The 15,742-nt window shown below is 49.2% G+C and overlaps 1 protein-coding gene across 2 annotated transcripts in view; it reads left to right on the top strand.

The window, feature by feature from the left end:
- The window catches only part of LSP1 (lymphocyte specific protein 1), a 48,448-nt gene that overhangs the window by 20,027 nt on the left and 12,679 nt on the right, over positions 1-15,742 (top strand). For both annotated transcript variants that reach the window (XM_066187719.1, XM_066187720.1), the window contains exons 2-8: positions 4,604-4,756; positions 6,927-7,016; positions 10,229-10,412; positions 11,381-11,506; positions 14,639-14,682; positions 14,852-14,933; positions 15,286-15,426. In XM_066187719.1, coding sequence (XP_066043816.1) covers positions 4,604-4,756; positions 6,927-7,016; positions 10,229-10,412; positions 11,381-11,506; positions 14,639-14,682; positions 14,852-14,933; positions 15,286-15,426 — 820 coding nt within the window. The remainder of the gene's footprint in view (positions 1-4,603; positions 4,757-6,926; positions 7,017-10,228; positions 10,413-11,380; positions 11,507-14,638; positions 14,683-14,851; positions 14,934-15,285; positions 15,427-15,742) is intronic.

Below are 15,742 nucleotides of genomic sequence, written 5' to 3'. Positions count from 1 at the left end.
GGCCGGGCTGCCCTTCACAGTTCTTTTCTAATTCATGCAGCCCCATGGCTTCCAGGGGATATTTCCAGCTGTGGTGGACACTGGGTTTTTCGCAGGTGATGGGACAATGTATCTTCTGGGGTTGCACGTGGCTCCTCCTAAATCCTGTTCCCAAAACCTCTTCCCTCTTGTACCCTGGCTTTGTGGGGGCAACTTACCCAGCGGAGGCAGCGACCAAAGCCAAACACTGCTGGCCTGATACCCCAGTGAGCTCAGGAGACAGGAATGTCCAGTGTGCTGGTAGAGGGTTCCTGAGTTTTTCTGGCACAGGTCTGCAAAGCCCAAAGCCTCTGGGAGGCATTTGATTTTCCTTTCTGGAATTAGCTTTAGTGCTGAAGGTTGGGTTTGGGCCAGCAAAGCTTCCTTTGAGCCGTCAACCATGCAAAAGACTCCTCGAGTCTGCAGAGTTTCCCTTAAACACAGCTCATCTGGTGCCAGAAATTTCCCTTGCCTGTAAAATCTCCTCAAGTGCCGGTGAGGAATTGCCCAGAGGAAACGTGACCTTGACAGCCATACTGGCTTGTCTGGAGCAGGGTTTGTGGCCATGTGGAACAGGGCAGCCAGAGTGTGGGTGCCTGTATTGCTGTGCTGCAGCAAGAGGTGTTTTGTAGTGCAAACAGAAATAAAGCCCCACCCTTGGCTGGGGGTCCAGAGGGAGGTGAGGTCAAGAGCTGGATTTGAAATAGGCAGCTGGCCCTGGTCAGTAGAAATCTCAGCATCCCAAATGCTCGGCAGGCAGCGTTTCTGTGGGCACAGCTGAACCAAGGGGCTTTCAGCACATCCTTATACCTGCAGGATGTCCTCAGGAAGAGAGAAGCCCATTCCACAAAGTGTGTTTGGCTCAACCGAGACATCCAACAGCTGTTGGCAGAGATGTAGGGACCGTGTGAAAGAAATGACCCAGCTGTGTGATGAGCTCTTGCTGGAGCAAATCTCGCCACAGCTCTGGGCTGCTGGGGCCACTGAGGTCTCTACCTTTTCTCCTCCCTTCTCGTGTCACGCTGAAGTTTGTTTTAGAGGGTGAATTTCCTTTCACATTGCATGCAAGTCCCTCTGTAGAGGAGTTTTATAAAGGCAGGTGGCTGGATGCAGGAGTGTAGCATGCTGTAGCTCATCTTGCAACTCCTCAAGCTTCATGTCTTGCTTTCCGTTTCCCCATCCTGTGATAGGTGAAATGAAGCTGAGAACTCTTGGTCCCACTGGCAGCTATGAGTCTGCTCCTTCGCCAAACCTCCCCAGCCTGGGACAGTGCTGGCTGGAGGTGAAGATACATGGGATCAGCCTGATCCTGAAGCACTGGGTAATTAATTATTTCTAGAATTGGGAAAGATGGTTGTGAAATGCCACAGTAGGTTGAGCATGTTGAGTTACTGAATGTGGTTGTGAACAATTAGAGCAAAAGGGAGACCGTGGCCCCGTTTTAGTAAATGGAACCATTTGGAAATTAAATCTTTCCACCTTTTTGCTTTGAAAGGCAATTTAACAGCTGACCCCCTGCTCACACTTGTGCTTGTCCAAATTGAAATGGCACATTTTGTCTGGGGTCCAACAAACCCCTGTAGCTGACCCAAACACAAGGACTTTGGCAAGGCTTAGTTTCTCATTTGCCTGTGTTTTTTGCTTCTTTTTGGTTTGTTTGTTTTTCACTAAAGACAAATATTTGTGCTGCTAGGTCAGTCCAAAAGTAATCATCCTTTTTCCTCTGCCTGTCAGTGTGATTACTGAACCCCAACGCATCGCTTATTAAACCTCACTCCCCTACCAGCCTATTTGAGCATGACAGAGAGCTCAGAATATGAAAATAAACTCGGTTTAGGTGTTTGCTGGAGGTTGCTGGTATTTTTGAATCTGTGGGGGCTTTATCTGCAGCCCCTACTGCTGAGCAGGGGCATACTGTTCCCAGCACTGCAACCCCCCCAGGATGCTCAGAGCATCTGAGACACATCCCAGCACAGCAGTGGGGAACATGGAAGCTGGAATTGCTCTGTGACAAACCTGGGTTGCTCTGTGGCAAAGGGAGCTGGGAAAGTTATTTCTCTGCTTTTGCAGAAAAATCCTTCTCCCCAGAACAGTCGCCCCTGGCTCTGTCCTCAGCCTGTTCGAAGGATGTAGGGACAGAATAGCGAGCCGGTGAGGTCATGGGGAGAGAGTTAGTCACATCCAACTGGGAAAGGGAGAGGGCTGCCAACCAGTGTTGCTCTCACAGTGCGGAAAGCTCATGTGATTCAGAAGGGACCCCCCGCTCCAGGCTCCCTAGAGCACCCTGGCCAAGCTGGGGGTGTTGGTGGAGCATCGCCTCTGCAGCAGCTTCCCAAGGAACTGGAGGAGGGAGTGAAAGATTTTAGTCAAAATCTAACTTGTTCTGGCATAAACGTGGACTTTGCTTCTCAAAACTGGGGCAATATGGGCGAGAAGGGGTTAAGAGCCTTTCCGAATTGGAGACTATCTGGAGCTGTCGCACAAGGGAGGGAGATCATGGCAGAGTTTAATGAATGACTTCATTTATATATTAAAAAAAAAAAAAAAAAAACAACAACATGGTGGCTTCCTGCCAGGTCCACAGACAAGGGTTTCTATGGGAACCTGAGGAAAAATAATAAATAGGAGTGTGGGATGAGTTGGGAAGGGAGGAGGGGAGCCCAGGCCTCTGGTCTGCTTCTGCTTTGTTCCTCATGGAGACCAAGGTGGCAAGGGGTGATGAGGGGGTAAAAAGGGAAAGAACTGAATTTGGTGCTTGCAGAAAGACCCCACCCAAAAGAAGGCAGGCAGTAACCACATGGCAGTGGAGCATTCTCTTGGGCTAGTCCTGGGGTCTGCTTTGTTCCCTGCTCCTCTGTGGGCACAGCAGGATGGGCAGCCTTTCATCACTGGGCTCATAACCTGGCTTTGCTGCCTTGGGGCAGGTGGGAGTTTGGGAGGATGATGATTTGGAGTCATCCCCAGCTTCCTGACTGTGGATTGTGGGACCACTGTGCAAAGGGATGCTACTGGGGCTAAGCTCCACAGTCCTGCTGGCGCTGCAGAGTAAAATAGGCTCTGAGGGAGTCTTCCTTGGAAAGGGTAACAAGGTTCACAGTGTAGTTAGAAAGGCTACATTTCTCATCAATTAATCCCAATGGGCGTTTTTTTCCCCCCTTGCTGGGATAGGGAGGTATCTGTCCTGAACTTCAAAACAGCTTTTTGGTGAGACCCATGGTGAAGTGAGGCCCTCTCACATGCTTCATAGTCCAGACTGAGAGCAAAGCCGGGCAAGCTGGCAGAGTGGCACTTCTGGGGCCAGCTGAAACCTGCCTCATTCACTCAAACTGGGCTGAAACAAGTCTCAACTAAGGCATTTCTGTTTGGGGTTTCCCCCCATTTTCCTTTCCAGAGGCTCTTTGTTCCAATCTGAATAATGTTGCACTGTATCTCCCATTGAGCAGGTTCATCCTAAGAGGACCACGGTCCTCAGGGTGTGCCTGAGGTGGAGAAGTGCAGGTTGGGCTGGGTCCTGCTGCTGGTGGGAGATCGACTTCCCAGCACACATGGGAATGTGTGTGCCTTCCTGAAAGACTTTTCTATAAACAGGCTTGAAAATGCCGGGGAAACAGTCTTTGTGTCTGTTTTGGACCTGGCTGAGCCAGGGCTGAGTGGGGTGAGGAGGCATCTGCCCCAGCATCAGCCCCAGAATCAGCCCAGTGTACCACAAATCAGACCTGCCCAGCTCCAGCTGCCATCACTGGCCCTTTGGGTGAGTGGTGGCCACCTCATGACATGTTCCTTTCTGCTTGAATCTCAGCTGGTGCTGCCAGTGGAGCAAGAGCCGATCCCACGTGGGGACCAACTGGACTGGCGTTGTCACCAGAGAAGGAATGTGGCATCCGCCTTATCACTTCCTTGGGGATGCAAGAGGCTGTTCTGCTGACAGAGGCATTATTATCCAGCAGTTGAGATGTCTGGGAGAAGCCAGGGTAGATTTTTCTTTGCAGGGGTGACAGGAAGCCAGGCAGGGCAGAGCAGGACATAGGTGCTGCCCTCCACCACAGTTTCCTTGGCTCCTGATCAGGCAGGAGCAGCTCAACTCATGAGGAAACTTATCCCCAGGGTACAGATCTTGCCTTCCGTGGGCCAAAGCTTGAGATGAAGGTGTTGGATCTTATAGCACTGCAAGACCCTTTACAAACCCTTCAGACATCTTGCAGCATTGCAGGACCATTTACAAACCCTTCCTGGGGTGCAAAGCTGTTTTTGCAGGGAATGGTGCTTTCCAGTGGGCTTCAGCCCACAGGCAGGTGGCTGGTCTGGTAGGAAGAGGATATGTACCACATCTTCCTTCTAGAGACTTGCAGGCTCTCCTGCACCCCTCTCCCAGTCCCTATGTCCCACCTTATCCTTGCCCATCAGTCAATCCCACTGCAAAGCTCTGCTGATGGAGGTGAGGATGCCACTTTGAGGATCCCTACTCATGGTGGAAGCACTCCTCTGCTGTTTCCTGGGGGGAGCCCAGGCACCCCAGAGGATTGTTACCAGGTTTCACAGGACTGCCTGATGGCATTAAAGATGGGTTTTCCCTCTGGCTTGGCAGGCTGACAGCACAGTGGAGCGTGGAAGATGAGGAGGAGGCGGCGAGGGAGCGGCGACGGCGGGAGCGGGAGAAGCAGCTGCGGTCCCAGGCAGAGGAGGGCTTGAATGGCAGCGTCTCCTGCTCGGAGAGCGCAGCTCTGGCACAGGAAAACCAGTAAGAAACACCCGTGGATAAATCCTTCAGCAACACACTTCTTCCTTGCAGCAAACCCCTCCTGCAGCCACCGAGTGTGTGTCCCTGTTGTTTGGGGTGGTTTGGGAAAGATGGGGAAGTTCTCTAATAGGTTTGGGCTGGGGGATTTAGTGCACACTAACAAATAGTGTGCTTTCTTGTTTGGGGAGAAAACCTCAGAAGTCCTGCTTCGGTTGTTTTCTTGGCTGGAGGCTGGGGGTTTTGCTGCCCTGAGAGTTTACACTGGGACAGCTTGCGGTAGGGAGTCCTCATTGCCAGTGATTTCAGTGCTTGGTTAAATTTCAACCTGGGAGACATCCTACACTGAAAAGTAACAGAGTTTCCTGATATGTGCAAAGACAGATGTGCCTGAGGATGTGATGCACAACCCCAGGCAGATCACAGTGCAAGCAATCACATATCCTGGGTGGGCTTCCCACTCCTCCCTCTAAGGATGCTGCCCTGGCACTGGGAAACATGAAGCAGCACCTGAGCTGGTGCAGTTCACGGCTCTGAGGGCTAGAATTAACTTTGTGCTTTAATGGGGCAAGTCCTAAGTGGAAATAGCTCAGGAGGTATTTATGGAGATGCTGAGCTATCTGCTGTCCAAGAGGGCACACCTGCAGAAGGGATAGGATGACATCCCGAGCATCCCACACCACATCCTACTGCAGCCTCCCCATATCCATGGTTCAGCAGCCCAGATGCTGTGCAGCACTGGGGCTAGCACAAAAATTAGTCTGCACTCTGAATTGCCAAATTCTTGTCTCAAAGTCTTCAGTCTTACCACTCTTTATGTATTCAGTTTATTTCTAAATCTATTGAACACTTTGGAAAAGTGGTGGCAGGATTTGCAGTTATAGTCACAGAGAAGCAACATCTTCATTTTACTGGAAAAACAGCAAAAGTTGTTTATGAAAACCTATTCTTATTGCATTAAAAGATTTTTTTTTCCAAGATACTTCCAAAATTATTCAGGACTTTTTTTTTTTTTTTTTTTTTTTTAATATACAAAGACATTGCAAAACACCTTCACAATCTTTTGTGGAAGTACACACAGCGATATTCTGCAGACAAAACTGCTGCTGTCTGCTCTGAAAGCAAACAGAAGGTCTGGGAAATAATAATAGTCATTAGCTTTTCCAAACCCCCCCTTCACGTGGGGGCTAGGAAATAATTTGAAAAGATCTTTAAAACAGCAGATGAGATCTCTGGTGTATGCTTTGCTGGTTGCTTTTAGCAGCCTCAGGCCCAGAGCAGTGTGCAGCAGCCCCAGTAACCCAGCTTGCAGGCTCCAGTCCTGCTGGTGTGGGCACAGCCATGCTGCTGGCCCCACAGGACCAGTGACATTGCCTAAATTTAATTGAGTGCTTAAGAGGGCAATGACAAGAACAGCTCCTAAAATGAAGGGTTTTCGTCCCTGCTCCACGATGCCAAAGCTTACTGGGCCAGGCTCAATCACAAGGATGTTTCTGCTTCTCTGGCCATTCCCTGGTTTTGTTTACAGCTGCTGACAGCCACCTGGGCTTGCTCATGCAGCCAGGGTCAGCCCAGGCTATTAATCTTCTGAAAAGCTTCATTCTCTCTTGTGTAAATCCTGCCCCCTCCTTCCTGTGGCTCTTCCCACACTGGGGTTCATCCTATCCATGTTACTCCCCTTAGTTCAAACCCACCCCTGCATTTCCTTGCTCCAAAGGGACAGAGTGAACCTCCTGATCTCCCTTACCCCTGCTAAAGAAAACCAGAAATAGGAGAAGAAAGAGTTTGCAGGAAAGACAGGAGTGTCCTTGGGAGCCAGAGGGATGGACATCAGCTGAAGTGGTGATGATGGGGCTGAGCTGGCTTTGTGCTTCTCCTGGGGTTGTATTTGCAGGGGGACACAGGGAAGCAGCCAGTTTTCTAACAGCATTCAGCCAGTCTCCCTTGCTCCCTGGGAGCTTTTCTGTTAGCCCGAGCACACATTTGTGGTCAGGGCCACACATACTGGAATGGTTTTGCCATGGCTGTCTTCAACAGTGTCGCTCACCTGGAGAAGAATAAATGGAATAACTGGAAGGAGAGAAGAACTGTGTCAGGCTGTGGCTATTTCAAGCCAGGTTCAGGCCTTTTTGTATGCCTCTCAATGCTTATTTTCCTTCTTGCTGTGTTTCAGCTATGACTTCAAGCCATCTGGGACTTCGGAGCTGGAGGAAGATGAGGGGTTCAGTGACTGGTCCCAGAAGCTCGAGCAGCGCAAGCAGAGGTGGGCAGGACACAGATGAGCCAAGGGGAGGGCTACCCATGTCCCCAGCAAAAGGACTGTCCCTTAGGAGGGGTGACCAAACCCAGGTCAAGTCTAGCATGTGTAAGAATGAGGCCAGAGTCTGGAGGATGAGCAGGACTGACCACTGGGCCAGATGCTCTCTGCCTGCCATTTGGGCGAGCAGGGAGGAATGGCCCAGGGGTGGCCCCAAGCTTTGGGGATGTTTGGATTGAGCTTTGTGCTCCAAGCAATGGCAGCCTGCCAGGACGCCTGGGTTTGGAGAAGTGACAACAGCAGATTTAAGCCACCTGAGCTGCTGCAGGGGCTGAAACGGTCTCTAACATAATCCAGGCCAGCCTAAAAAGCTGTTCTAAGTTATTGCTGCTTCCTGGCTCATGTCAGCATAGTGGGTGTTATGGCCCCAGCCCACCTTGTGCCTGACTTCTCTTCTAGCAGGGAAAAACAGGCAGCAAAGAGCCCTGAGAGGTGCTTGTGTGCCAGCTGTTTAGTCCCATCTCCCATCACTCCTCCCTTACAGAACTAAACCAAACTCTTGCCTTAACCACTTCCCTTGGATACCATCTACCTGCACATGAACTCTGTGACTCAGCTCTCTTGGCAGCTTGATTTTGTAGGGAATTTTTGGCATAGCCTCTTCTTTACCCTGAAGAATTCTTTGCACAGAGAGGTGGTGGATGCCCCTTCCCTGGAAACATTCAGGGTCAGGTTGGACAGGGCTGTATCAGAAACCTGATCTGATTTAAAAGGTTCCTGCTTATTTCAGATGGATTGGACTAGATTACCTTTAACGGTCCTTTCCAACCCAAACTGTTCTGCGACTGCAAAAATGCTTAATATTAATATTTACTGCTGAATAAATAAAAAGAGCTCAAAGTTTTGTTACTTTTCTCCAAACATTGTGGCTAAACCATGCTGCAAGCTGTACCTTTGCAGCCCTGACCCCACAAGCACTTCTCAAGCACCTCCAAGGCCCAGCACAACGTGACTATAACATCTGTGGGAGCAATTAGAAATCATCTGCTTTTTGGTTTGCTGGCTCTTTCTCTAGTCCCCCTTGCAAAGAGCTTTTCTGGAAAGAAAGGCTACTGCTATTCCTTCCTTGGCCATCAAAAGAGAATTATTTGGAATTAATATTATGCTCCCCAGCTATTTCTTGGGTTTTTATGTGGTACTTGTGTTTATCCTGTAGCAGGAGGGGAGTGTGCTGGGCAGGGGAGGTGGTGATCATGGCAGGTGAAGCCCATCAGTGAGAGGTGGTACTTTAAAAGCAGGGGCTGGTTGGGAGAGGCAGCTGAAGGGGTTCAGATTTTGTGGGCCTGCTGGGGGCAGGTGTTTTGCAAAGGCTGGGCTTGCTTCATAGCAGGGACTGTGTCCTGTGAAGTCTTTTCAGCAGCTTTGTCCTTGGGAACCCGCTTCATCCGAAGGACAAGCTTGCAGTGTGGTGTGAGCACAGGTAGGTTGTGTGTCTGCCTGTGATGCTCTGTGCTGGGACAAGCAGTGCTCTGGTCAGGACTTCCTAATTCCCTTGCTTCTGTTTAACTGAAGTTTTAAGTTGTGGCTGTGAAAGAGTGGATGGAGACAGCTGCTCTCTGTTGGATGGAACTAAACCAGGTCCTGCATTGCCTGAGGGCCTTGGTGCTAAGGCACATTTTCATTTTGGTCCTCCTTCTCCTCTTTGAGGTAGGAGATCCATGCTGTTAGGTGTGTGCAAGGAGGTGAAGCTGTGCCAGCCTAACTGCCTCCCATACAACATTATGGTGTGGAAGATATCCTATGGGCTGTGCTGTTTGCTGGCCTTAATTTGTATTATGAGCTTGCACTTGAGCTGGAGACATTGCTGGCATCCTGGTGGAGAGCTGCTGGCTTCCTGGGCCTTCAGAGCTTGTTTGCTCTTGGTGAGACGATGAAGAGAAACAAGTCAAGTGAGCCAGCATATGCATCGTCTTTTTCCCCATGTAGTCAATGTGGAGGGCTGGATGGTGGCTGACCTGTGAGCTGCCTTCCCAGCAGCAGAGAAGTGGGTGGAAAGGTCTTGTTGGAACTTGTTTTTGTGTTTTAGTGCTGCCTGTTTCAGGAGGAGCAGTGAGTCAGCCTTGCCCTTTGGCAGCTGCTTGCTAGCCAGCTCTCTAGGCCTGCTCTCTCAAGCCAGGCGATTTTCTAAGAACTGTGTGGGAGGAGAGAGCTGTTTTGGCTGGGGAAAGTAAGATGGCAATAACAGCTTGATTCATGGCTGTGAGCCAGTGAGAGTTCTGGGGTGTTGTAGTCCCAGTGTCCCTGTTCCCAAAGGTATGGGCTGCTCTGCTTTTGCAAAGCTGATTGCATAAACATACTCCTGGGTCTCCTCCTGCAGCCTTGGAGACCTGGAGCAACTCTCTTGTACCAAACCCATTGTGGTTTTTTAAACCCTAAGGCAAGGGGTGATGCCATCTGCTTTGGAATACCTTTGTCTTGCTGGGATATGGGATGAGTGATGTGAGTAGAGGTGTAATTTTTTTTCCAGTGGGCAAAACTGAGGCTGGGGATTGAGTGTCAATACAGCATTCTTTGTGAAGCACTGTGTCTTGCCTATGAAGTGATTCCAGGGAAGTGGCTCTGCAGCCTTGCCCTAGACTTTAGCTTCAGCTTGAGAAGCATGGTCATGTGTTGTTGGTTGGGTTCTCCTCCAGCAAGAGACTCTGTTAACATGGAAGATGAGTTTAGGCACAGAAGGGCTGTGTTTGGTGCACCACAATTAATTAATGCTGGGAACCATAGGGGCAGCATCAGATTTGTGTTTGGCTGCAGGATGTGCTGGTACACCTGGGATTTTAGCTGTAGCCAGGCAGGGAATTGAGCCAACACCACGTCATGGTAGCAGTGTCCTCTCTGCCAGGGCTTTGAGCAGAGGGCTCTTCTCTGCTTTCCTATGCGGTTTGCCCATCGTAATGCTGGCAATGTGCAGATAACCTTCAGCTCTGCCACAGCTCTTAACTGAGCTGAGTCTTGGACATTTGAAGTGGGGGGGGAGTAATGAAATGTGACTGCTGTTACATCTGGATGCCTGGAACTGGTGTGAGCCCTGGTGTGGAATAGTCAGCAAGCTGTAGGCTTGGAGAAGCGATAAAATTGGATTTCCAGAGGCCTGAGGTACCTCATGGTGTCTGTAGGCTCATAACTGTGCTTTTCTTCTTTGATCGCTCCCCTATCTCTAGGTCTCCAAGACAGACATACGAAGAAGAGGACAGTGGTGTGAGGGAAGCTCAAGTCAAACTGGAGCAGATCCAGCTGGATCAGGAAAGCCCAGAGGAGAATATGGTTGTCAGAGAGGAAGAGAGGCCATGCCAGGAGGAAGAAGAGGCCCGAGAGGAGGAGGAAGGGGAGCAAGCTGAGCAGGAGGTGGGATCAGGAGGAGCTGACCTTCTTTCCAGAGGACTGGTGGGAGAGCTGATGCTGGGGGCTGCTCTCCTGTGTCTTGGCTCACCATTGCTGCTGGAAGTTGAGTCCATGCAGACATGAGATGTGCTTTCATGGTATAACCTGGGGCTGGTGCCAATCTTGCCTATGTGCTGTGCTTTCCTATGGCCACTGCAAGCAGCCTCTGCCCTTTTGTGAGGGTGGTGTGTTTGCTCACAGAGTTTGTGGTGGCTTTGCCATGTCCCTGTCATACGGAGGAGAAAAGTGTTACTTCTCCTGTGGCCTTGTGGGCAGTGAGCAGCTTTACAGGAGAACTCAAATACAAACGATGCTGCTTGTTTTTCTCTCCCCAGCCTTTATCACACCTTTGAAGTGCTTTGTCTTTATAGATCTCTTAGCCTTGCATTGCTCCCAGCTGAGGGTTTTTTTGTTCCGATAATCCTTGGTTAAGGGGAGGGAGGGGGAGAGAGAGACAAAGCTGGAATTCAAGGGGTGTGCAAGTTAGAGGGCTGAGCTTCAAATATATTTTGTAAATGGATTTTTGACTATCTGGGGCTAGTAAGATTTTTGCATTTGAACTATGTGTTACTCTTTCCAGCCCTTTATTCTCCAGGCAGCTTCTCTCTCTCTCCTTTTGGTCGCTAAATGAGAAATTGATGTTTTCCTATCTCAATTGTGGCAAGAGATCTTTATAAGTGATGGCAGGACCCCTTTTCATACCATTTGGGAATCTTGAACCTGCAAAATTTCTGATTTCTGCCCTCCCTTCCAAATGACATATGAGCTTCTTCCTGAATGTTTCCAGATTAGATAATGTTAACTCAAAGTTTCTGTGCTTTTGTGTTTATTTAGTGTAAAGCAGGAAGCCTGGGAGACGGAAAAATCAGTGTTGTTGCATAATAAGCAGTTCGACCAACTCACTTCCTGGCTTGTTCTTTTTCTGCACTCAGGAAAAGAAGAGAAGGCGAAATGATGAAGAGAAAGAAGAAGCACCAGAGAAACGCCAAAAGGCCCCAAGCCTTGCCAGCCTGGAGGAGGAGGAGCTGTGCTCTGACACTGCAGTGTGCTCCCCAAAGGTTTGTGTTCCTGAGGCCCCTCTGGGTGCATGACAACTGTCACAACAGAGGCCCCAACTAACGATGAGGAAAGATTATCCAGGGCTTACAGCAGTGCGGGGTGTGAATCCCGTTATTCGTCCTGCTACAAGCTGAGACAAACCACTTGAGCAATTTGCCTCATCTTTCATGGCTGTCAACCTCCTCTCCTCCTACTTTGCCTGCTTGAGCTCTTGGAGGCTATCGTAATCACTCTAAAATTCTGAAGTTCATTGAGGGCTCCAGGGAATATTGTGATACTGAGATACCTGTGCTTTCAACTTGTGTAGTCTTTAGCAAAATTCACAAGAACTTAATGCGATTTCCCTTCAAAGGGGGAAAAACCCAGTAACTGAATCAGTGGCATTTCTCTCTTACTTAGAACAAAATGTATGACTTAAGTTGTTCAAACAAATGGGGATTTCTGATCTCTGAAGCATTGTGTTCTTCCCAATCACATTTGTCTGCACTGAAGCTCTTGTGAAACTTCCATTATTAACACCACCTGAATTGCATCTTATGACTTGCATTGCATTTACTACAAATCCTCAGTTCTGTGTGTGTGCTTTTGAATACAATAGGTACAGATAAGTGATTCTGTACTGAATGGGGCTTTTTTTTGGCTTTGTAAGCCCTAACCTTTTTAACTGTAGCAGTGATGGAGATGGTGAGGAGTCTGTGTAGCCTATTACTCTGCTATTAGAGCTATCTTTGCTTTTACTGAATTTAGTTTTGTGCTATTTGTGGCTTACTCAATATTTCCTGACTGGGGATGATTGTATGAGTACTTCCTTTTGCATCAGTAAATAGATGGCAAGAGGAAGGTTTCATCATCCACAGCCATCAGATTCTTGCTCTTAGTGGAGAACCCATTTTATAGTCAAAGAGGGGAGACAGAGTGGGTGTGGATGCAGGCCGGGTGCTAATGCCAGGTTTGAAAAGTGTGGTGGGGGTAGCCAAAGCATGTTCCTGAAGTGGGACTGGTGGGAAAATGTGGAAAATGCTTTCAGCAACTTTTATGTGCTGAAACTTCTGTCTTTACAACCCCAAAACACACATAGCTTCTTGACCTCAGCTTAACTTCTGCGGCTAGGATTAGGCCAGGGAAAGGTTTAGAAATAGTCTCTCTATTTCTAAGTAATAGTTTCTCTATTTCTTTTTATAATGGTGATGTTAGAGCTCACCTGCACACTAAGCTGGATGTAAAACTGTTCAGGAAAAATCTGAGCTTGGAATCTTTCCAAAGAAAGGATGATTTTTACACACCAGCTAGCAGGGTTCTGTGAACACTGAGAACTAAACACACTGGCCACCAAGGAGGTGATTTGGCTCAGCAGAAGCCCTGCTTGTAGTGGAAAAACAAAAGCATCTGCAGTTGGTGGTGTGTTCCCCTGCCAGATGTGGCTGGTGGAGGCTGGGTGCACATTTGGGGCAGGCTGATGTTGGGTTATAGGGTGATGGCGTGTTTAGGGTTCCGAAGGATAGTGTGGCCTGAGGGCTGAAATAGGGATGTATGGTGGCAAAGGGGAAGTCTTGTTCCAGTCCTGTTTTGTCACAGGCTGCTTGTGGGCCCTGAGTTTTGAGGCTGGCTGAATGAGCAACTGTGATTTCTTCTGCCCTTTGGAGAGTGCTTGGGACCAGGGAAATGCACAGTTCTCACTGCAAGGAAATGCCAGGGGTCGGGGGTGAGGTGGTCTCCAAATAGCACAGTGAAAGCTTGCTCTTACCTAGACTGTCATACTGAGACACATTGCCTCTTACAGCTTTCTCTGGGCCCCTCTGTATTTAACCTGGTGCTTGTTCACGACCTTTCAGAAGTGCCTGTGTGTGGTTTGCACCTGCACACCAATCTCCCTAGCAGGGCTGGCAAGGCTTTTTCCTATTGACACGTACTTGTGTTTGGGATGCTGAGGCAAAGATCTACCAGATTTCCCTTTCAGATTGGTGCTGTTCCCTGTCAGGTACCAGCCTACCCATCAATGAGCATGGTAAAGTCATGTCTCAGAGGCAAGCAGCAAGCAAAGGAGTGAGCTGACAGCAGGCAGACAGCCTGCCCAGCAGACAGAACTGGCTGATGGGCTTCTGAAGCGCTGCTGTGGGGGGACCCCGCAGAGTGACTCTCCCCAGGTCATCTCCATTAGCCAGGGTTGCACTATTTGGTTGTTCTGTAATGGGCCTAGCTGGTAAGTGTGTCCTCTGTGTGACCCCATCTTGTTTTCTGTTTAGCTAAAATTTAGCACCAGCACCCTGAAATCATATTAAAGGGTCATTTAGTGCTTTTTTTTATCTGCTAACTTGGTAGGTGATATTTCCTGTGGCACAGGCAGCAGTTTTACAGGGGTAGAAGGCTCCTTTTTACTTGGTTGCTGCTCCTTGACTCTGTGGGAGCTGGTGTTAAGAAAGGCCCCCCTTTGGCTTCAAGGTGATTTTTCTCTCTGTATGCTTATTTCATGCCCCAGAAAAGAGTCACAAGGTTTAGCAACATTTCAGCTTTCCCTTCCTACAGCGGTTGTGAAGTGTTTGCTTGCCTTCCTGTTTTGGCCAAAGAGTTATTGCACAGGAGCCTCTGGTGCAAAACTCTTCCTGATGGCTTGACATGAAGGGCTGCCTTGCAGGTGGCTCCATGTGTTGGTTTGCCCTGTCTGTGTGCTTTTCTGGCTTCGATAAGTTGACCTAACTCATGCCTGTGCTGCTCCCATGTTTGGCTTCTCTTCTGCAGATGTGGCCTCTAGTTTTCTCCCTTGTCTTTCTGTACTTGCTGTTTCTCTTCTTGTGTCTGGCTGGGAAATCAAGGGTTTGAGAGAGACCTCCTCCTTCACCAGAGCGAGTAGAGAAAATGGTCCTGGTTGGTGTTTCAGCTGTCAGTCAATTTACACATTGTTGGTTTGCCCCTGGAATTGGTTGGGATTCTCTTCCCCTGCTTGGAAAGAAGGAAGAAAGAGGAATGCTCACTGTCTCTCTGAAGAGGATAGGGGAACATGGGGACTGAGTGAGGCATTTCTAATCAAAATATGGGTGAGAGATCAGGGCCAAGAAATGGTCAGCTAAGGTGACTTGCATTCATCTGAGGTCCATGGACAAAAGTTATATCTTTGTCTTCTTTCTCCCCTTCAGATCACGGACAGAACTGAGTCACTGAACCGCTCAATACAGAAAAGGTATTTCTAGGGCTGGCCTCAGGGTACAGCAGGTCACTTGCTGCAAATGGAGATTGGCAGCAGGTCCTGAAATGGGAAGGGCAGGAGTGACAGGCTGCCTGTAACCCTCAGAGTCTTCCTGTCTGCCTGAGGCACTGGGGGAACACCTTAATCCTCTTCTGTTTTGCAGTAACAGCATAAAGAAGAGTCAGCCTCCTCTCCCTGTGTCGAAGATTGATGACAGGCTGGAGCAGTACACTCAGGCTATTGAGGTGGGTTGCTGTGTTGTCTGCCCCCACCCTCCCAGGAGCCCTCTTTGCTGGTGTTGCTCTCCCACCGCACCTTAGCCTTCCCATCTGTGAGATGACAACTAAATTGTCTTCCTGTAGGTGGGGGCACTCCTTGCTCCTGTCTGTATGTCCCTCCACATGAAGTAGGATTCTTTAGCAAGCTGTCCCATGCTTGTTTTTTCATGTTCTCTGCTTAAAGAGTCAGAGTATCTGACAGGAACTAGCAGGACTCTGCCAGTCTCCTTTTACAGCCCCTTACCTCCAAGGACCTTGCAGGGTTAAAAATAATCAAGAGACACACTCTGATGGCAAACTCTCTCCATTTATTTTCCAGACCTCCACAAAGGCTCCAAAACCTGTCCGGCAGCCCTCTCTTGACCTTCCCACCACGAGCATGATGGTAGCCAGCACAAAAAGCCTCTGGGAGACTGGGGAGGTCACAGCTCAGTCTGCTGTGAAGCCCTCCCCCTGTAAGGTACAGCCCTTGGAGGACTTGCCTTGCTTGTGCTGAAGGCAGGGACTGGTCCCTGGACAATGTGCATTGTCCTTGTTTATCCTGTTGGTACATCTTGTTTGTTGGGCCTATGAGCTCCAAAGGCATCAGTATTAGAGGTCTTCCATCGTGTTGTAAGACTTTGCACCTTGGAGATTCAGTTTTCCTGACAGGGTCCTCAGTTGTTCCTTGGTGGTACATCCTGGAAAATCTCAGTGTTGTTGGTTGAGGCTCTGATTTGAAATGGGAATAAAATCAGCTGGTGCGGAGAATGTGCATGCGTGTGTCTCTACAGGGG

The sequence above is a fragment of the Chamaea fasciata genome, unplaced genomic scaffold (genome assembly GCF_029207755.1).
Source record: "Chamaea fasciata isolate MVZ Bird 193981 ecotype frontalis unplaced genomic scaffold, bChaFas1.0.hap1 SCAF_7, whole genome shotgun sequence".
Lineage (NCBI taxonomy): Eukaryota > Metazoa > Chordata > Aves > Passeriformes > Sylviidae > Chamaea > Chamaea fasciata.
The sequence above is the reverse complement of the archived record's forward strand: the minus strand, read 5'-3'. Positions and strand labels throughout refer to the sequence as shown.